At 36.7% G+C, this 22,376-nt stretch overlaps 1 protein-coding gene and 1 pseudogene across 3 annotated transcripts; both read left to right on the forward strand.

The window, feature by feature from the left end:
* Positions 1-136: 136 nt before the first annotated feature.
* On the forward strand, positions 137-17,210 carry RMI1 (RecQ mediated genome instability 1). Of its 3 annotated transcripts, none has more exons than XM_030832810.3 (4): positions 137-216; positions 5,251-5,311; positions 13,829-13,926; positions 14,684-17,210. In XM_030832810.3, the coding sequence occupies exon 4, from the start codon at positions 14,720-14,722 to the stop codon at positions 16,598-16,600; it is 1,881 nt and encodes a 626-aa protein (XP_030688670.1). In that variant the 5' UTR covers positions 137-216; positions 5,251-5,311; positions 13,829-13,926; positions 14,684-14,719; the 3' UTR covers positions 16,601-17,210. The 3 variants fall into 3 exon arrangements, with proteins under 3 accessions (XP_030688670.1, XP_030688671.1, XP_030688675.1); XM_030832811.3 differs by lacking the exon at positions 137-216 and adding an exon at positions 269-749; XM_030832815.3 differs by lacking the exon at positions 137-216 and adding an exon at positions 1,438-1,682.
* The window catches only part of LOC115840221 (far upstream element-binding protein 3 pseudogene), a 40,000-nt pseudogene continuing 17,807 nt past the window's right edge, over positions 184-22,376 (forward strand).

The following is a 22,376-nucleotide window of genomic DNA, read 5'->3' on the forward strand; positions in this document are numbered from 1 at the left end:
AAGGCTGTCCAGTTCACGCGCACAGGGAGGGGGCGGGTGAAGGGGCGTCTTCGGGGCCCTGAGGCGTCTTCAGGGTTTGGAGGAGGGGCTTGAGTGCGCGGCAAAACGGGCGGGAAGTAGCAAAAAAGGATTAGGGCGCGCGCCGTGGTGGTTCCTGTTCTCACAGTCGCGAGGCCCAGGAAGCAGTGTTGCGCGAGGGGAAGGCGGGACGTCCAGGTCGGTGTTAGGCCCAGGCGAATGTCCCCGTTTCCACAGCCCGCATTCGCGTCTCCTTTCTTCCCCCGTGCTCCCCTCTCGCCCGGGCTGCGGGGCGAGTTGTGTGTAACGGGCCGCGGCGCCCCTCAGGCGTGGCCTGGGCCGGGGGCGCAGCCGGAGGGTCGCGGCCCGCTGTCCGCTGGCGGCTCGGGGTTCCGGGAATTGTTGGCCGTCCCGCTGGGCTGTGGCGGGCGAGCCTCGGAGTCCGGGAGAACTCAGTCCCTTTGCTTCCGGCGCTGAGCCTGTACTCCCGGGGTCTTTACAGGGCTCTCCGTTCTGACGAAACCTTTCGTTTTTCCTTTCTTTGTCTTTCTTTCTTTTTTGTTAATGGGACCTGCGATACGAGTATTTTGTAGTGTCGGTGCTGCCGCTACGTGTGAAAAATTTCTGGAAGTATTGCTTTCATGTCCTACAGTGAATGCAAATCGCAAAATGCGTTGTAGACATCCGCTTTGCGTTCGTTCACCTCTTTAAAGCGCCCACCGTGTGTCAAGGTATTCGGCAGTGATTAAAACAGACTAAAACCCTCGCTCTCAGATATGTTACCGTTCTAGCGTGTTCAGTTTATACTTGCTTTGTGTGCGGTTATTTCTAAGGCCCCTGTGTCAGGCTTTGATGGTTTCTTCTGTTAAGGCACTTAAGGTCACTCTGAATCGGTGACAAACCTGGGAAATTGCCAGTAACTAGTACCCAGTATCCACAACCTGACTCAGCTCTCACCCACAACCCCAAACTTGTGTTCAAGCATAAAAATGTTATAATTTACATGGGATGTAAACCCACCGTTAGAATACACTTTTTTTTTTGTAATTATGAATTTGTGCTGATTCATTCCGCTGTAACTTGATTTTCCTCTTGAATACTTTGCAAATTAGATGTAACCAGCATTTTAAAAAAATGTCTGATTTCCACCAGCTTTTATCTTTTACTTGCTTAATCAGGAAGAGAACTCTTTAGGAGGAACGGAGAACTTCATGAACCACCAACATTTACTGGCTGGGAGGATAGTTAACAAATACTGTTAGAGCATACTGTCTGGGATTGTGGAGTTTTTAAAAGGCTCTTTGAGTGGTAATATAATTTTTTAATGGCCCCACCATGAAGAATATCATAGCCTTGTTGGGAGGTAAAACTTAACTTGTGTTTGGTTTTACGATACATAGTTTGGATTTTTATTTAATGTTCAGCCAAGAAAATTGAGTGTATGAAGGGGCTGGCGATACTTGGATTGTAGAGATTTAATCTGCCAGTCAGGATTTGCAGCATTTAATTGAATCTGTCATTTAAAACCTGGGACACTTCACTAACACAGATAGGCACATATAGGGGTACTCTACTAATGATGTTTTCTTTCAAGCTAGTATTTCTGTTGCAACCATCATTTTCTGCCTTGATAAACAGTGATGATTGATGAGCAGGAATGTAAAGTAAGCAGCTTTATCTTAAGAACTTATTCCCAGTTTCACAGTCTTCTGACTGGACCCTAATTGCTGAAAGGTCTTATTTCTCTTTTCTAGATGCCATTGTCAGGTTTTTTTTGTTGTTGTTGTTTTTTTGCTTTTTTCTTTTTCTACTTGTTTTCTTCCTTACCTGTTTTAATTTGCTTTATAGGTTTACTGTTTAAATAACAAGAAAGTCTGTTTTTTCCACCATTTTCATTCAGGGACTTGCTCTCTTGAGGAAAGTCTGTCTTTTCACCATCCTTTCATTCTCTATTGTTTTCATCCAAACTGTTACATCTGTGCTCATTCAGGAACTTACCAACTTGGTTGATACATTGTGGCTCCTATGTTGAGTAAATAATTGTATGATTATTTGGATTCCTGATGAATTTAGAGCTAGTATTACTTAGCTTGTGGGATTTGCTTTAGATAAACTAATATAATTGAGATTGTACACCAGCGAGCTGGATGATTACTTAAAATTTTATAAGTACTATTTTCTGAGTTTGTGCCAGACCTTGTGCTGGCAGTTTAATGCTTATTACAGTTCAGCTAGTAAATTGTGGTTAAGAAAAAGTTAAGGAACATGTCTAAGGTCACATAGCAGAAATGGGATTCAGACTCCTAAACCTATTCTCTGTCTGTCTTTTCCTTACATTAGGTTATGGAGGATCCACAAACAGCTCCACTAATTACTTCTTTCTGATTTCAGTCATTAAATACAAATTTTTTTCCCATAATTTTCAGAGTGCCTTCTCAAAATTCTGGGGTTACCTTAAAGTCATCCCCAAGGAGTTAAAACACAGACTCACCTGTATTTTTTAGATGAAGACAGTGGAAACATGGACTGCTTATAACTTGAGTATTTGTTAGTGCTTTTAAGTCTTAGCTATTGATTGAATGCCGCATACAGTGTCCAAAAGGATGGTATCAATACTTCTGCCTCTTTTTCTATTTTTTAAAAAATTGAAATATGTGAGGCTGACTGAAAAGTAACATAAATCAAATTTGCCTAAGTCTTAGTGGCAAATGATAGAATTTTTTTACTCTATTCTCTTCTGCTTAGTTCCTGCAGTCAAGATCTAGAATGTAGATTAGTGTGGTCAGCCAAGTTTAGCAAGCACAAGATGTAAATCAATTTTTAAAAAACATTTTTTTCATGATTATAAAATTAATGGAGATTAAGATGTATGTAGTTTTACATCTGACCTTTTCTCCTAACAATAAAAATATGAACATATTTTCATGTCATTAAATAGTACTTAAAAATGTTTTTTCAGAAGACTATTTTATGGATCCAATGTAATATATTTAATTAAAAAAATTTTTTTTTACTGTTGTTGAACATTTAGATTGTTCTGGTTTTTTTCCAAAGTGTAAAAGCACAGTGATAAACACTCTGGCACATAAAATCTTTGTCCTCATTTCTGATTATTTTCTTAAGATTAAGTTTTGAAATCATACGGTGTGAACACTTCTTAATGTACAATTTCAACAACGTATACTTTTTCATATTTTTTTCTTGGACAGTGATGTTCTTGAGGATCAGGGGCTGTTCTTTATGTATGAGCAGATGAGAAGTTGTGCTGCTGTAGCTAACACCTCCCCTCTGAGTTGCTTCTACCTGCGGTGACTGTGGTTACTCAGTTTCTCAAGAAAGGGAGGAACAAAAACCTTAGGAATTCTCTTGAAGGAGTAGATGCAAGTAATACAATTTACTAAATTATTAAAGGGCTCGGTTATTGAAACCCAGTCTAAACTTTGTAATCCCACATGATAATACTTTTTCCATTTAATTAAAAAATTTAATAAGCTTTTCTTTTTTACCTGTAGGAAAAAAAAATCCTATTATATATAAAAACATCTTCTTATTGAAATTGTTTTTAACATGCAGTTTTGGGGAGTAAACCATGTTTCAGATCAATATGCCCTCCACTTTACTTACTTTGCTGTTAAATGAAGAATTCTATGTAGCAAATGTGCATTTAGTTATAAGATTATTATAAAATTGTAGTATATCATGTAGCTCTGGAAGTGGAAATTTAAATCCTAGAAGGTAGTATTTGGAGAAAATTATTAATTAGAACTGCCACGTGTTTATAGAACAATTTCACTGTGGTTCATTGAGCACTGTTTCTCAGAATTTGTCCCAACTATCATCTGAAAGGAGTTTTGTCACTTGCCGAATGCAACAACACAAACAAGGAAGTGCGTGTTTGAGATAACTACAAAATTAAAAAAATAAAATAAATGAATACATAAGCCTTAAAATACCAGTTTGTAATATTTAAAAATTTAAAAAAACTTTTATGTCATATTTTAGTAGAGTTATAGCAAAAGGAAAAGTACTTAATGATAACACTGTTTTGAAGCTGTTACAAAGATAGATGCAGTAGGTGTTTCTTTGATTTGACTTTGTAAAGGAAATAATTTAGAATATACTAGGTGAGCTTGTCGTTTAAATGAGATCTGAGAAAAGTCTGTTCATTGTAATAGTGTAGTGCTCTTATAGAATGGCCATTTATGAATGAGTTTTATAGTTTATATGCAAGTGGGTATATGTAAATGAGGGACTGGCTTTACTTTCTCTTTTAAGTCGAACAGGGTCTAGAAAATGATATAGAAATGGAGGTTAGCAGAATTTCATTCTGCGTCTGCTACCATGTATGATCTGTATGTCTTAATCTTCATGCCTGTTTCATTCTCACCCAAATAGATGACAATCCCTACCCTTTCTATCATAAATGACTATTTTGAGGTTTAGATAATATTACAGATGTAAAAGTATGTATTTTGAAAAAGTTTAAAATCTTACAAATAAGAGGTTTTAATTTTTATTAAACCTTTTTCTTCAGTTCTCTGTTTAAACAGCTGTACTGCTGGGATATAGAATTAAAACCACTGAAATTCCTTTCTTTCATTTTCTATCCAGCCTTGACCTTTTCAGTTCACAATCAATCAGTCTTTCTTTTTTATTGGTTCCTTCATCCTCCTAGAAGTACTAACAGTATTAACTCCTACTGTTTAACAGGTTCAGGTAGAAAATAGCATTTGTGTTAAATGGCTGCATATAATAATTTAGGGATATATACTGTATACACTGAATAATTTATAGTACAAAACATTCTGCAAACAACTTAATTAATTGTGGCATTTATACTTGATAATTCATTTAAATAATTATAACTCTACTGAAAGTACACTGTCTTGATTTCAGTTTACTTAATGACTGTCATCTCATTACTACAACACCTCTGCCAATTAGACTAGGCCCATTTGCCAGTGCTGTGGTGTTTAAATTTTAGTGGAGAAAGTAAGGTAACTTACTATTGAATGAGCACACCTAAGAGCCTTGGATCTAGCTTAATTTTTGAGGTTAAAAAAATGACAACAGATGCGATAAAGTAGCACTTGGGAATCTTAGGTTATAGAAGTACAGATCTCTGTCTTGAGGATAAGATGTCACTCAGCTGTGGCCTCATAATATCATGCTTGGGGATTTTAACATGCCTTATTTTAATTAATTTCATGCTTCGATGTTATTTTGTTTTAGGGTCATCTTTTAAGCATGCAGCTGAACTTGGTTTTTTCAATTTGAGAGTATCTTTTAACAGGTGAGTTAATCTATGTTCATTATGATTGCTGATATATTTAGACTTATTTCTACCACCTTGTTTATTCTTTCTATTTATAGTGCTTGCCAGTTCCTTTTGTGCCTTCTTTTGGATTGTTTTCTTTATTCTGTGTTTTCCTCAGCAAGTTTGAAAATTAGTTATTAAATATCTATCCTTTTGGTGTTTGTCTTCAGTATTTTTATTGAGGATATAATTTACATTCAGTAAAATTCATGTTCTTTTTTGTATATAGTTATATAAGTTTTGACAAACATTAGTCACATCATCGCTGCCACCTGTTTCTATAGTGTTGCCTTTTCCATAATGCCATCTTGGACTTATACAGTGTTTGTCTGGCTTCTTTTACTTAGCTCGCTGCATTTAACATTTGTCTTAGTCTATTTGGGCTATTGTGACAAAATAGCATAAACTGGGTGGTTGATAAACAACAGAGATTTATTTCTTTGGAGACTGGGAAGTCCAAGGTCAAGGTGATGGCAGATTTAGTGGGTGTCTGATGAGAACATGCTTCTTTGGTTCTTAGATGACAGTCTTTTTACAGTAACCTCCCATGGCAGAAGGGGTAAGTAGCTGTGTGGAGACGTCTCTACTGTTTATTTATTTTTTTGTTATTGGGTTGTAAGTTTTTTTTTTAATTAATATCTTTTCAAAATTCTGACTTTATTTTTATTTATTGATTTATTGATTTATTTTGGCCATGCTGCATGGCATGTGGGATCTTAGTTCCTCAACCAGGGATCGAACCCGTGCTCCCTGTAATGGAAGCAGAGTCTTAACCACTGGACTGCCAGGGAAGTCCCATGAGGGCTTCATTCTCATAATGTAAACACTTCACAAAGGCCCCACCTCCTAATGCCATCACATTGGGCATTAAGATTTCAACATATGAATTTTCTGAGTGATACCATCTGTAGCAGTATTCATCCATGTTATTGCATCTATTAGTTTATTCCTTTTTATTACTGAATAGTATTCCATTGTAATGATGTACAACAATTTGTTAATCCATTCACCACTTGAAGGACATGTGGGTTGTTTCTAGTTTTTTGGTGATTATGAAAAAAGCTGCTATAAATGTTCACATAGAGATTTTTAATGAGTATACGTTTTCATTTCTCTTGAGTAAATACCTAGTAATGCTGGGTTGTATGGTGAGTTTAACTTTGTAAGAAAATGCTAAACTGTTTTTCTTCCTAAGAAACTGCTAAACTGTTTTTTAAAGTGGCTGTGTCATTTTGCTTTCCCACCAGCAATGTATGAGAATTCCAGTAGTTGGTATTGTCAGTTATTTTTTATTTTAGCTATGCTAATAGATGCGTAATATCACACTGTGATTTCAATTTTGCATTTCCTTAATGTCTTACTCGTTATCTGCATATCTTTTGGTGAAATGTCTATTCAAATCTTTTGTTCCTTTTAAAATTAGTTTGTCTTCCTATTGAATTTTAGAATTCTTTATATAGTCTGGATATAAGTCTTTTGTCAATTATGTATTTCTCCCAGTCTGTGGCTTGTCTTTGTGTGTGTTTGGCTTGTCTTTATACTCTTAACAGTGTCTTTCACAGAGCAGAATTTTAAAATTTTGGTGAAGCTCAGTTTATTAATTTCTTTCTTTTATGGATTATGCTTCTGGTGTTGTATCTAAGAACACTGTTAAGAAACCAAGATCACAAAGATTTTTCTTCTAACTTTTCTTCCCCTTTAAAAAAAATTGAGGTATAATTGACATATAACCTTTTAGTTTCAGGTATACAACATAATAATTTGATATTTGTATATGTTGCAAAATGATCACCACAGTAAATCCAGTTAACATCCATCACCACTTAGTTACAAAAAAATTTTTTTTCTTGTGATGAGAACTTTTAAGATCTACTCTCTTAGCAACTTTTAGATATGCAATATAGTATTTTAACTACAGTGACCATGCTGTACATTACATTTCCATGACTTACTGATTTTATAACTGGAAGTTTGTACCTTGTGACCCCGTGCACCCATTTTGCCCACCCCCACCCCTTACCTCTTGCGGCTACCAATCTGTTCTCTCTTATCTATGAGCTTGGTTTTTTTTTCTCCTAACTTTTCTCATAGATGTTTTATAGTTTTAGTTTTCACATTTAGGTTTGTGGTCCATTTAACTTTTATATATGATTTGAGGTATTGGTTGAGGTTCATAGTTTTGCATATGGATGTTCAGTTGTTTTAGCATCATTTGTTCAAAAGACTATCCTGTTTCCTTTGAAATGCCTTTGCATTGACTATATATGAATGGGTCTGTTTTCTAGGCTGTCTTCTCTTCCCATTGACTGATATGTTAATCCTTTTGCCAATACTTCACTGTCTTGATTACTGTAGTTTATACTAAGTCTTGAACTCAGTGTGAGTCTCCAACTTTTTTTTTTCTGAAATTACCTTGGTTATTCTAGTTTCTTTGCCTTCTCATGTAAATCTTAGAATCAGCTTGTCATTCTTTAAAAAAAAAAAAAATGCTGAGATTTTGAATGGAATTGCATTGAATCTATATATCTGTTTGGGGAGAATTGAAACTTGATCATAGAGTCTTCAACACAGCATATCTCTTCATTTGTCTAGGTTGTCTTTGATTTCTTTCAACAGTAGTTTGTAGTTTTCAGCATATACATCCTGCACATATTTTGTTAGATTTAAGTTTTGAGGGCTACTGTAAATTGTACTCTTTGTTCATTGCTCGTACAGTCAAGTCTCATTATTCCTGGTAGTTATGTTCTATATAAAGTCCCTGTGAACACTGAATTAGGGAATACTGAACTATTGTTCCTAGGAGAAAGACAAGGTTAGGTTCCTGTGAGCCTCTGGTCATGACATTTTCACCAACTGATTAGTACATAACCTTGTTTTATTTGTGTTTCTGTTTAAAGACACTTTATTCACTGTATGTTGTTGATTCATTAACTGAACTTACGACCAGTGGCACTATAACTAATGCCTGAATGAAGCTTAATCTAACACACAGATTTTACATATGACACATCTCACACAGTTTTCTTATGCTTTGGAACACTAGACAGCACTTCCCAAGTATGCTACGGGGCTGTTTTAAATAGTGAAATCATCAACAAAAAGCACAAAAGTGTGAAAATGTGGCACTAAATAGAGCACAAAAAAGACACTTGCATCTTGCTAACTCATTTATCAGGTGATATAGCTTCTTTGTACATTCTTTGGCATTTTTTCATAAACATTCATGTCATCTGCAAATAGAGGTAATTTTATTTTTTCCTTTTTTTCCTCCTCTACTTCCCTCTTGATTTTTCTCTCTTTCTAAAAAATTATGGTAAAAAACATATAACATAAATTTACCCTCTTAACAGTTTTGAAGTGTACATTATGTATCTTCCTGATGTGGGATAGGGATGCCACAGTCTTAAATGTCTTAAAGAATCGTCTAATCAATCTTGTTTTTAGAGTACCCTTTACTTCCAGGCGTACTTAGTATTGCCTTTTGTGGGTTCTGGGTTTTTGTATCAGCCATTCTTAATGCCACCTTAGAATTCAACTTTCTAGTGTCTGCTAAATCATGTACTAATCTGTTTGCTTTCCAGTTTCCAAAATTTGTTGCCATTGTTTCTTCTCCCATTTTCTTTGTTCTTAGAATTTTATGACTTTTAAAAAATCTATTATCTGAGTTTTGCGGGGATTATAAGAATGTTTTTTCAATCTTTCATTTTTACCCTTAAACACATAATTTTTATATTTTTCTTATAAAATAGTAAACATAATCAGAATCTCTATTATCCTCCTTGACAAAACATAATACCTTAACTTCCTTCTGAATTCTTTTTGTATTTTCTACATTTTTGTTACCTCAAATTTTAGATCCAGCTTGTTGAATCTTAAGATTTAAAAAAAAAAAGATTTTTTTTCTTTGTCCTTGATGTTTTACAGTTTACCATGCTATGTTTACAGGTGGATTTTTACACTTGTTGCTTAGCAGTATTGAGCTTTTACACCCTAAGAATCATATCTTTCTTGAATTTTAGAAAAATTTCAACCATTATTCTTTATTTTTTTATTATGAAAAAATTTCACTTTTATTTATATATTTTTTTTCTAGTTTTATTGAGAAATAATTGGCATACATCACCATATAAGTTTAAGGTGTATAGCATTTACATATACTGTGAAAGATTACCACAACAGATTAAGCTAACATCCATCATCTCATATAGATAAAAAGGTAATTGGGCTTCCCCAGTGGTGCAGTGGTTAAGAATCCACCTGCCAATGCAGGGGACACGGGTTCGAGCCCTGGTCCGGGAAGATCCCACATGCCACGGAGCAACTGAGCCCGTGTGCCACAACTACTGAGCCTGCACTCTAGAGCCCACGAGCCATAACTACTGAGCCCACGTGCCACAACTACTGAAGCCCACGCACCCAGAGCCTGTGCTCCGAAACAAGAGAAGCCACTGCGATGAGAAGCCCGTGCACTGCAAGGAAGAGCAGCCACCGCTCACTGCAACTAGAGAAGGCCTGCGGGCAGCAACAAAGACCCAACACAGCCAAAAAAAAAAGAAAAAGGAAAAGAAAAAATAAATTCTCCTTGTGATGAGAACTCTTAGGATCTAATCTCTTAACAACTTTCGTATATATCGAACAGCAGTGTTAACTACAGTCATCATGTTGTGCATTACATCCCTATTACTTGTTTATCTTATAATTGGAAATTTGTTCCTTTTGATCACCTTTAACCATTATCTTAAAAAAAAACAAAACTGTTTCCTTCACCTCTTCTATTTTCTTCTGAAACTGATTACTTCAGTGTAGAAGCCTGTTTTCCCTACTTAGCCTTTTTTTCCCTTCTTTGCTTAATTTCTTAAATTTTCATACTCTGTTCTATGTAATTTCCAAAGTTTTTTCTTCATTTGTTTTTAGCCTTTTGTTTATCCCATCTACTGAGTTTTAAATTTCTGAGGCTGTTTCCCATTTCCAAGATGTCCAATTGATACTTTTCATAAATGCCTGTTACTGTTTAATTATCTTCTATTCTTCTTTAAGGATTAGTCCTACTTTTAAAGTGTATTTAGTATGCTCAAAGACATTTTAAAAATATTTAAGATTATTTTAAAAATATTTAAGATTCTTCATTTAAAAACAGATTTCTCTAGGTATAAATTCTCCTGTTAGTTGTGTCTGCTGATGTGGCTTATGGTGGTGATTTTCCTTAAATATGTTATAATTTTGATTTGAGAGCTCATGTTGGATAGAGGTTTTTCCCATGTGTGTTTTTCCCTTTTGTGTTTTTTTGGAGTTGCTTCAACCTGACCCTCTGGCTGGCATAGCTCTAGATCAGCTGTGTCATTAGAGACTTGGGTTTTTATGTGAATAGCCTAGTTCTGGACCATGCTATATGTACTATACAAGTTATGTAGGCCTCATTTCCATTCTTAGGTTATCTCTGTTTCCTCCATAGGCCATAGGTAGGTATTGAGTAGAAGATTTTTTTGGCCCAGTTCTAGCAAGTAGTCTGTTCTGGTCTTCTGACCTATAATTGGCACACTGGACCCTTAAACTTAAAGCCTTGGAGCTTTAGCCTGAAGTCTCCTTTTCCTGGTGGCTTTAAATCAGCACTAAAACTTTAGGTTTCTCCTCTGTTCCTAGCCCACAAGACTTTTTAAAAAATTAATTACTTATTTTTTATTTTTGGCTGCGTTGGTTCTTTGTTGTTGTGTGCGGGCTTTTCTCTAGTTGCGGCGAGCGGGGGCTGCTCTTTGCTGAGGTACACGGGCTTGTCATTGCGGTGGCTTCTCTTGTTGTGGAGCATGGGCTCTAGGCACGTGGGCTTCAGTAGTTGTGGCACACGGGCTCAGTAGTTGTGGCTCGCAGGCTCTAGAGCACAGGCTCAGCAGTCATGGCCCACGGGCTTAGTTGCTCCATGGCATGTGGGATCTTCCTGGACCAGCGCTCAAACCTGTGTCCCCTGCATTGGCAGGCAGAGTCTTAACCACTGTGCCACCAGGGAAGCCCTGGCCCACAAGATTTTGCTCTTTGTTATTGAGTGTAGCTATGTATTTAAAGTTTTATCTAGTTTCTTGTATATCCTTCTAGAGGTCCTTTATGTATAAAGTAAATAAGAATGTGCTTATTTTCCTTTCTTTTGTACACAAAAGTTAGCACACTGTGTTTTGCTTTTTTTAGCCAGAAGGTAGAAAATATTTCCATTTGATAAATCAGAGGACTCATGTAGAGATTGTTGGTTTCTTTGTTAAAGAGACATGCCGATTTGACTCTGCATGGTTTATTTCTATCACTATGGGCAGGGACCTATCCTACCTTTGAATTTTTACATTGTTTTTCACATGTAATTTAAAAATTATATATCTGTACGCTCAATTATTTTCTTCAGTGTAAAGATTTATCAGTTTGGTAGTTATGACCTTCTTAATTCCTCCTTTAAAATGTTATTCTTGTATTCCTCACAATAACTAACTCTTCCTTTAAATTTTAACCATTTGTTAAATTAATAATGTGACCACTTGTTTAGGGTCACAGAGTTTGTAAGTGAAAGATAATTTGGCATCACACTTGCACTCTGAACCGCTAGATTATATACTGGCTCTCATTTGTTTTTTTATTTCTTTTTTTTTTTTTACACGATAAGGGGGTTTTACTTTTATTTATTTTATTTTTTTATTTTTTATTTTTTTGCGGTATGTGGGCCTCTCACTGCTGTGGCCTCACCCGTTGTGGAGCACAGGCTCTGGACACGCAGGCACAGCGGCCATGGCCCACGGGCCCAGCCGCTCCGCGGCATGTGGGATCTTCCTGGACTGGGGCATGAACCTGTGTTCCCCTGCATCGGCAGATGGACTCTCAACCACTGCGCCACCAGGGGAGCCCCGGGTTTTACTTTTAAATGATTATCAGTACACCAAATAACAACATGTAACAAATTCTTGTCCTCTAGTAATTTTTATTAAAAGATATTAAAAGCAGCCCAAACAATTATACTAGTATTCATTGTTCTAACCTTTAGCCAGAAAAGACTGTTTTAAGGCTGGATGCTGCTTAGTACAGGTTACAAATAACTATTTACTATTTTTTGATAGATAAATCCCCTGACCTTCACAAAGCTTTAGGGGGAAAAAATTAATCCCTTTCTTCTTAAAAAATTAAAACCAAACAAACAAAACTACATCTACAAAAGAAGAAGTCAGTATTGATATATATGTTGCTTTAGCTAAAAGATATGGGAAACCAGACAATATATGCCTATTACATTTTCTAAGAAATGCAAGGTTAAAAAAATGAAATCTTTGGATAAGCTTTAAGTTTTTTTTTTTTTTTTTTTTAAACTCAGTGTGAATTTTTTTTTTTAAATTTTTATTTATTTATTTATGGCTGTGTTGGCTCTTCGTTTCTGTGCGAGGCTTTCTCCAGTTGCGGCAAGTGGGGGGCACTCCTCATAGCGGTGCGCGGGCCTCTCACTATCGCGGCCTCTCTTGTTGCGGAGCACAGGCTCCAGATGCGCAGGCTCAGTAATTATGGCTCACGGGGCCAGCCGCTCCACGGCATGTGGGATCCTCCCAGACCAGGGCTCGAACCCGTGTCCCCTGCACTGGCAGGCAGACTCTCAACCACTGCGCCACCAGGGAAGCCCCAAGCTTTAAGTTTTTACAAGGGAGCTAGATTTGCTATTTTCCAAAAAGTGAGAGGACCTACTATATAATATACAGAGATAATTTAATGCCTTTTCACAAGAATGTAACTTGAGCTTTGTTAGAATTTCATTTTCCATGAAGGCATGTAAAATGCCAGTCCGTGGAACAGAGCTTCTTCCCCTATGCATTTATGCAGTAGTTTTCATGGATCTCTGGCTAGATGTAGCAGACAAAGGCCAAGAGGTTATCTAACACTTTCATCCCTGTTTTGCCAGAGGTAGATCTGGAGAGGGGTCATCACCTGGGTCTCTTTTTCCACCCCAGTGCTGCCCCTGCCATGGAATCCCAGAGCTCCAGCTTCTCTGGCTTTGAACCTTTCTCCCTCTGCAGTTGGTACTGTTCAATTTCAGTTTCAGCTGCTTTGGTCTGCTTCAGCCTCAGGTTGCTTGCGGGCCTCGGACGCCTTTTGGGTGGCCTGCTTCTGGCCTGCAACCATTGCTGGGGCCTAAGTGAGCAGCCTAAATGATTGGATTGCCACCTCGGGTCAGCTGATTTGTGCCTATGCTGGTGCTCTGCCCGCCATCTTCTCCTATCCTTTAATTTTCACAGTAGCCCTATGAAGTAAGTATAAAGGGAAGGAAACAAGCTAAGGTAGAGTGTCTGAGTTTCTCGTGGTAACTTGCTTTTGTTTATTTCATTCCAAACCTCATGTTTTTATTCTGTACTACCTCTACTCTACCCTGATTGATAATAGGAACCTTCAAACCATACCATCAAACTTTGCACTTATGAAAATAGGCTAGTGATTCTTTCTGCAGCTTCCTCTTATAACCCTTACTGCTTCTTGTCTTAGCTCTCAGGGCCATTTCTGAGCAATAGAGGTTACAAGTACTCCACTGAACAACCAGTTCCAAATCCCGTCCTCAAAATCCTGTGCTTCTGTTCCAAATGGTAAGTTTTCTTACGGGCATGTTAAAACTTTTATAAATTTGAACTCTTAGATATCTGCATCTGTAGAAGGAAAAAATATACTTTTGTGAAAAAAGGTTAGTCTTTGGCTACTTTTTTATCATACTAAGAAAATCAGAAGTATATTTACCTGATAGGACTGTTGAGAATTATTTAGCCAAACAAATAAGGTGCTTTACATCAGCTCAGAATCTATTGTTACTTGTTATAATTTTATGGAATACAATGGTATAAGTTTTAATAGAGTATGAATTATAGATATAGAAAGGACCTTAGTAAATAGTTTCCTAGCTAAATTTTAAATGATTAGAATCTGATTATTATATTAACATAACTACTAATTACTACAGGTATTTCGTAGGTCTGACATTATGCTTTACAAATGTTAATCATGTAATCCTCACAACAACTGTGTTAGATAGGAGGTGGTACTGACATTTTACAGATGAAAAAATTAGGTTAGAGAAGTTAAGAAATTTATACTAGATCACAGAACTTATAGTTTGAAGAGCTAGCCTTCAAACCTAGGTATATCTTGTCTCAAACCTTTTGCTTTTCTTATTTTACCATCTGATTACTTGTGGCATTTGAAGTTTTGCCATGTAGAAAGTCAAAGAATTATAAAGGTGCTGAAGAGAGAAAAATCTAAAAGTTTGATTACTCCTGTTTGTGCATTGTAGAGAATTATAGAAACTATATTTAGATGTACTGAATTACCATAATTTTTTTTTTTTTTCAGGTAATAGATGCCTAATATTTCTTTTATATAAAAGAAATGAGTATAGCTAGTATTACATTAAGAGTTGAAACCTGGCTTTTAGCTACATGGCATGTTAAAGTGCCTTTAATGTGGCTGGAAGCTTGTATTAACTGGATCCAAGAAGAAAATGATAATGTTAATTTGAGTCAGGCACAAATGAATAAACAAGTGTTTGAGCAATGGCTCCTTACTGATCTGAGAGATTTGGAGCATCGTCTTTTACCTGATGGCATTTTAGAAGTTCCAAAAGGAGAACTGAATGGATATTTTGCTCTGCAGATTAATTCATTGGTTGATGTAAGTCAACCTGCGTATGCCCAGATACAAAAGTTGAGAGGAAAGAATACAACCAATGACCTAATTACAGCTGAAACACAAGTAACCCCAAAACCTTGGGAAGCAAAGCCTTCACGAATGTTGATGCTACAGCTTACTGATGGAATTGTACAAATACAGGGGATGGAATATCAGTCTATTCCAGCTCTTCATAGTGATCTTCCTCCAGGTACAAAAATTTTGATTTATGGAAACATTTCTTTCCGTCTTGGTGTTCTCTTATTGAAACCAGAAAATGTGAAGGTGTTGGGAGGAGAAGTAGATGCTCTTTTAGAGGAATATGCCCAAGAAAAAGTTCTTGCAAGATTAATTGGGGAACCTGATCCTATAGTTCCAGTCATACCAAATAATTCTAACCAAAGCATCCCCAGAATTACAGATGTTCTACATCCTGCGTTAGGACCTTCTGATGAAGAACTCTTGGCAAGTCTTGATGAAAACGATGAGCTTGCAGCAAATAATAACACCTCTTTGGAAAGAAGTTGTTTCAGCACAGGTAGTTCTTCAAATACTGTTCCCATCAGACAGTCAGATTTTGAACCAGGACTTGTTATTTCTCCAAGATCAAAGGAGAAACCACAAAACCAGTCTATGCTTTTTACTGATGAGGAATTAGATGACTTTTCATTGGAGGAGGCCTTGCTTTTAGAAGAAGCTGTCCAGAAAGAACAAACAGAGACCAAAGAATTACAGCCACTGACTTTGAACAGAACTGCAGATGAAAGTATAGAGAGATTTTCACATAGATCTAATACTCTGAATAATTTTTCTTTGATTTGCAAAAATGGAAATAATAATTGGAATGAAAAAAATTTATCTGAGCAAATAGCTAATGAAGACAAATCTTTTAGTTGTCCATCTGCTAGAGACCAAAACAGTAGTATTGTTTCAGTTAATCATAATGTACCCCTACCCCATAATTTTACAAATAAAGATAACAACTCAGAGACATATAATAAAATAAAACAAACCAGCAGTTCAGATGGACATTCCTTAAATAATAAAATATTAAACGGAGAGCTGGTCAATTATGTACCAAAAAGTTGTTCACACATTTCTAATAAAAATGAGCACCACTTACAGACTTGTTCTTCAAGATCATCAGAGAATAGCACTAACCTTTCTATCACCATGGATTTATATTCTCCACCTTTTATCTATTTGTCTGTTCTAATGGCCAGCAAACCAAAGGAAGTTACAACAGTGAAAGTCAAAGCGTTTATTGTAACCTTAACTGGAAATCTCTCAAGTTCTGGTGGCATTTGGAGTATAACAGCAAAAATTTCTGATGGTACTGCATATCTAGATGTAGACTTTGTAGATGAAATACTTACTAGTCTGATAGGGTTTTCAGTACTAGAAATGAAACAGTTAAAAAAGGATCCTTGTAAATACCAAAAGTTCCTGGAAGGTTTGCAGAAATGTCAGAGAGATCTAATAGATTTGTGCTGTCTAATGACTATTTCATTGAATCCCTCCTTGTCTAAGGGAACGGTACTGGTATTACAAGATGTTAATGTGGAACACCTTGAGAACCTAAAGAGGCGAGTAAAGAAATAATTTACTAGCAAACAATTTAAAAAAACAAGGAAATATTTAGAATTAAATTTGTCCTTTTACTTTTCACAACTTTCTTTTTGTAAAAGGGGAAAAGGAAGTTTCATAACTGATTTCAGTCTAATTTTAAAATGTTTAATTATGTTTGTGTATGTAAGTTTTTTAAATAAATTTTTTATAGTAACTGCTGAAGCAATTTGATGACCCACTGTTGTTGAGAAATTTTGTTTTCCACTTGTTATTTCACATAAGGTGACTGCTAAAGTACTGTATTGGTGTTTACTGATGAATCATACTGTTGAAAGTTAACAATTACAAGTAGGTAGTTGAGTACTTCTAATATGTAGAGTACCCCAAAAGATTTGTTTATATTATTAGGAAAAAATGTAAATTCAGTGGATTAGAATGTCAGACTCAGATACAAATTGTTTTGCTGGTTTTTGTTTTGCTGATTGGAAATATTTGGTATATTTAAAACAAATATTATCTTAACTAGATACCATTTCAGAGATTATATTGAATAGTTAAAAACCTTATTTTCAACGATAATCTATTATTATTAAGAAGATCCAGTAAGTATTTCATTTTTTTTTCTGGATTAAAATAAGGTATTTACACATGTCTTTAGTTATTTCCTTTCTTTTTTTTTTTTTTTAAATTTATTTTATTTTATTTATTTTTGGCTGCGTTGGGTCTTTGTTGCTGCACGCGGGCTTTCTCTAGTTGCGGTGAGCGGGGGCTACTCTTCGTCGTGGTGCACAGCTTCTCATTGCGGTGGCTTCTCGTTGCAGAGCATGGGCTCTAGGTGCGCGGGCTTCAGTAGTTGTGGCACATGGGCTCAGTAGTTGTGGCTCGTGGGCTCCAGAGCACAGGCTCAGTAGTTGTGGCACATGGGCTTAGTTGCTCCGCGGCATGTGGGATCTTCCTGGCCCAGGGCTCGAACCCGTGTGCCCTGCATTGGCAGGCGGATTCTTAACCACTGCACCACCAGGGAAGTCCCAGTTATCTCCTTTCTGAATTAGGTGTACATGTAAGTTCTTCCTTTAGTTTTGTTGGAAGTGCTGATTTCTTTTTTAGGGAGCTTGTTCCCCCCGGCCTCCCACCCCCACAAAAAAAAACCAGAAGGGAGACTGTTTCCCACTTTCCCACTTTGCTGTTAAAAAGTCACATTTGAAAGGTAAAATTATTTTTATTATTCTTTTGTTTTTAAAAAAATCTAAATTAAAGTATCTTGAATTTTAAAACATTAAACAAATACTTAAATAATAAAATGAAGACACTGTGTTTTTAGTTAAAATAATGTAATAGGAAAATATCTGGAAGTAAGATAAATACATATATAAAAATATGATATGGGTATAGTAGAAAAATATTCTAAAATCTTTTGTCATTATTGCTTGAAGGATGATAATCAGAGTTCAAGGCACAATCCAGATTTTGCTGCTATATCATCTGATAATAACCACTTCTATATACTTGCATAGCTCTTTTACTACAAGAGATCTAAACGGATGTTATCTTTCATTATCTTTCTTGTAAATGTTCTCCTGTACTCTATCTCTTTGAGTAGTGCTGGAAAGCTGGGATTAAACCTTATTTTCTCTTCATATTCTGTCACTAAAGACTGGGTATAGTACTTTACCATATCAGTCCATCCTTCTAATTGGTGCTTTAATTCTGGCTCTAGTTTTCTCTGGCCTTAAGTATTCCAGTAGTTTTACTAATTGGCCTGTGCCTTATTTTGCCCTTAAGCCTTTTCCCGTAATTCTTCCTGAATGATCTTTCTTGAATAATAAATTTCTTGTTTTCTGTTTGTTACCCTTAAATAACAACCTCCTCCTATCCGCTTACCTACAGGGTGAAGTCCAAACTCTTCATGTATAGTATGTAAGGCCTTTTGCAATCTGACTCTTGCCTTCCTTTTCCGCCTCATCTTGCCTCCTTATTCTTTTTTTTTTTTAAAAAAATTTTATTTATTTATTTTTGGCTGCGTTGGGTCTTTGTTGCTGCGCACAGGCTTTCTCTAGTTGCGGCGAGTGGGGACTACTCTTTGTTGTGGTGCGTGGGCTTCTCATTGCAGTGGCTTCTCCTGCTGTGGAGCACAGGCTCTAGGTGCATGGGCTTCAGTTGTGGCACATGGGCTTAGTTGCTCTGCGGCATGTGGGATCTTCCCTGACCAGGGCTTGAACCTATGTCCCATGCTTTGGCAGGTGGATTCTTTACCACTGCGCCACCAGGGAAGTCCCATTATCTCCTTATTATTCACCTACCTGGTCTGCCACTAAATTTTAGTCATAGTTGTTCTCCAGATGTGGGGAATATACCTCATGCATGGCTCATAGTAATACCGCTACCTCCCATATTCAGTTGTATTTCCACTCAGCTTAAGCTTTAGATGCCCACTGAAGTGTTTCATGAATTCCCCTGCCCACTTCCATGCCCTCTATACATTGTACAGACTAATATTATATATATTATTGTACTTATTTGCTTCCTTTATTTTACTGCTATATTTCGGGCAGAATAATTCTTTGTTGTAGAGAGCTGTCATGGGCTGGCCTCTACCCATGTGATGTCAGTAGAATCCTTCCATTTGTGACAACCAGAAAATATTCCCTGGGAGACAAAACTGCCCTTGGTTGAGAACCATTGCTTTAATGGAATATAAGCGGCTTGGGGGTATGGCTAAGTGATTTACCTTTGTAACTCCAGTAAGTATTTATTGTTATTACAAATGAATCAACATATCTGATCATCTGCGTTCCCTTGCTTAATATCTTTTAGTGATTTCTCATCATCTGTTCAATAACATGGTACTTAAAGCTCTGAAACCTCTGCATACATGGCACCTCAAATATCTTCTTCAGTGAAAGAGTAAATTAGAAAAATCTGCCCAATAGCAAAGGGAGACTATAAGAAAACTTGGTTGACTTCACCTAGATTCTAGTAGAGAGGTAAAAAGTTTTCCCTGAGAATTCGTAGCCATAGGTCTGCTCTTATGTGAGGCTAAGCAGACACTCAAGTTACCTGCATGATAATCTCCAACTGAGAATTCAAAAAAGAATGACGCTGTGGGAGGCTGGCAGAAGCAGATGGGAAGGTGAAAACATGGGCATAATCAGATCATCTTTGTGTGCCTCTTAGGAGTGAATCTGCTTTCAGAGAGTACATATTCTTTGCTCCTCCATTCTGTATATCTTACATGTATTGGCCCCTGCCCTAGTCCACCACTGCTTGTGATTGGGTGGGTACATCTGCTCAGTTCTGGAGTTAGCAGGCACTACAAGAAATGCTCAGACACTCATGGACAACTGTGTAATATGCACAAGAGGAAAACAGAAAAGTTTGAAAATATCAATAGGGAATTGGGAATTTTAAAAAACTAAACGACTATAATAGCTAAAAATAAAAAATCAGTGAATGAGTTTAACTCCTGATGAAACACAGCTGAGGATACAGTGAATTAACTTTGGTCAGAAGAAAAAAATTCAGATTAATGTATAGAGAGACAAAAGCATGGAAAAGAACCAGAAAACAGTATAACACCAAGAAGGGCTAACATTAATGTAGCTGTAGTCCTTGAAAGAGAGGAAATAGAGAACACTTAGCGTTAATGCTTAAGAAATTTATAAAGTTTATGGAAATCAAGCTACAGGTTTCAGAAGTCCCACAAACCCCAAGCAAAATATATTCAGAGAAAATCATACCTGTGCGAATATTATCAATACCATTGAAAGCTAAAAAAAGAAAAAGAGCAGTGAAAGAAGGCATATTTCAAAGGACCAAAAACATGGCAACTGACTAAATACAGTGGGAATCATGATGGTGTGCTCCTGAAACTTATATGCCAATTTTACCTCAATTAAAAAATTTGGGGATCAGAAGACAATGGGATGGCATCTTCAAAATGATAGAAAAAATAAGTACCAACCTAGAGTTCTGTACAAACCAAAAATGCCCTTAACAGTACGGGTGCAATTGGTAAAATTAAGAAAAATTCACACACAAAAATAATTTTTTCCCTAACAAACTACACAAGAAGGTTGTCTTTAAGCAGAAGGAAAATGGTAACCAGATGGAAGCTTGGAGACACAGGAAGGAATGATGAACAACAGAAAGGGTAAATATATGGGTTAAATGAATAGCAATTTTGAAATGAAAATAATGCCTTGAGGGTTAAAAAAAACCCAAAGGACTAAACTACATGAAAACAATGGCAGTTGAGTGAGGGATAAAGAAAAGTATTTTAAGGTCCTTATGTCAGAGAAAAGGTTAAATCTGCTGTTTTATATTGGACTTGAATATTCAAAGTTGCATGTTCTATTTAGAGTATAGACACTAAAAGATTTGAAAAGTAGTCTATCACTATATACTAATGAGAATAAAAGAATAACAAGAGCAAAAAAGTGTTCTCAACCCAAAAGAGCAAGAAAGGGAAAAGAACAAAGAAAAAATGGTATATAGGAAAAACAGTGGGTGAGGTGGTAAATTTAAATCCAAATGGATCACCCAGAGAGATAAACGCACACACATATGGTCACGTTATCTTTGATAAAAGAGGAAAGAATATACAGTGGGGAAAAGACAGCCTCTTCAATAAGTGGTGCTGGGAAAACTGGACAGCAACATGTAAAAGAATGAAATTGGAACACTCCCTAACACCATACACAAAATAAACTCAAAATGGATTAAAGACCTAAATATAAGGCCAGACACTATAAAACTCTTAGAGGAAAACATAGGAAGAACACTCTATGACATAAATCATAGCAAGATCCTTTTTGACCCACCTCCTAGAGAAATGGAAATAAAAGCAAAAATAAACAAATGAGACCTAATGAAACTTAAAAGCTTTTGCATGGCAAAGGAAGCCATAAAAAAAGACGAAAAGACAACCCTCAGAATGGGAGAAAATATTTGCAAATGAATCAATGGACAAAGGATTAATCTCCAAAATATATTAGCAGCTCATGCAGCTCAATATTAAAAAAACAAACAACCCAATCTGAAAATGGGCAGAAAACTTAAATAGACATTTCTCCAAAGAAGACATACAGATGGCCAAGAGGCACATGAAAAGCTGCCCAACATCACTAATCATTAGAGAAATGCAAATCAAAACTACAATGAGGGGCTTCCCTGGTGGCGCAGTGGTTGAGAGACCACCTGCTGATGCAGGGGACATGGGTTCATGCCCCGGTCCGGGAAGATCCCACATGCCCCGGAGCGGCTAGGCCCGTTAGTCATGGCTGCTGTGCCTGCGCGTCCGGAGCCTGTGCTCCAAAACGCGAGAGGCCACAGCAGTGAGAGGCCCGCATACCGCCAAAAAAAAAAAAAAAACTACAATGAGGTATCACCTCACACCAGTTAGAATGGGTATCATCAGAAAATCTACAAACAACAAATGCTGGAGAGGGTGTGGAGAAAAGAGAACCCTCTTGCACTGTTGGTGGGAATGTAAATTGATACAGCCACTATGGAGAACAGTATGGCGGTTCCTTTAAAAACTAAAATAGAACTACCATATGACCCAGCAATCCCACTATGGGGCATATACCCTGGGAAAACCATAATTCAAAAGGAGTCATGTACCACAATGTTCACTGCAGCCCTGTTTACAATAGCCAGGACATGGAAGCAACCTAAATGTTCACTGACAGATGAATGGTTAAAGAAGATGTGGCACATATATACAATGGAATATTACTCAGACATAAAAAATGAAATTGAGTTATTTGTAGTGAGGTGGATGGACCTAGAGTCTGTCATACAGAGTGAA

Source organism: Globicephala melas, chromosome 6, assembly GCF_963455315.2.
Source record: "Globicephala melas chromosome 6, mGloMel1.2, whole genome shotgun sequence".
NCBI classification, from domain to species: Eukaryota; Metazoa; Chordata; class Mammalia; order Artiodactyla; family Delphinidae; genus Globicephala; species Globicephala melas.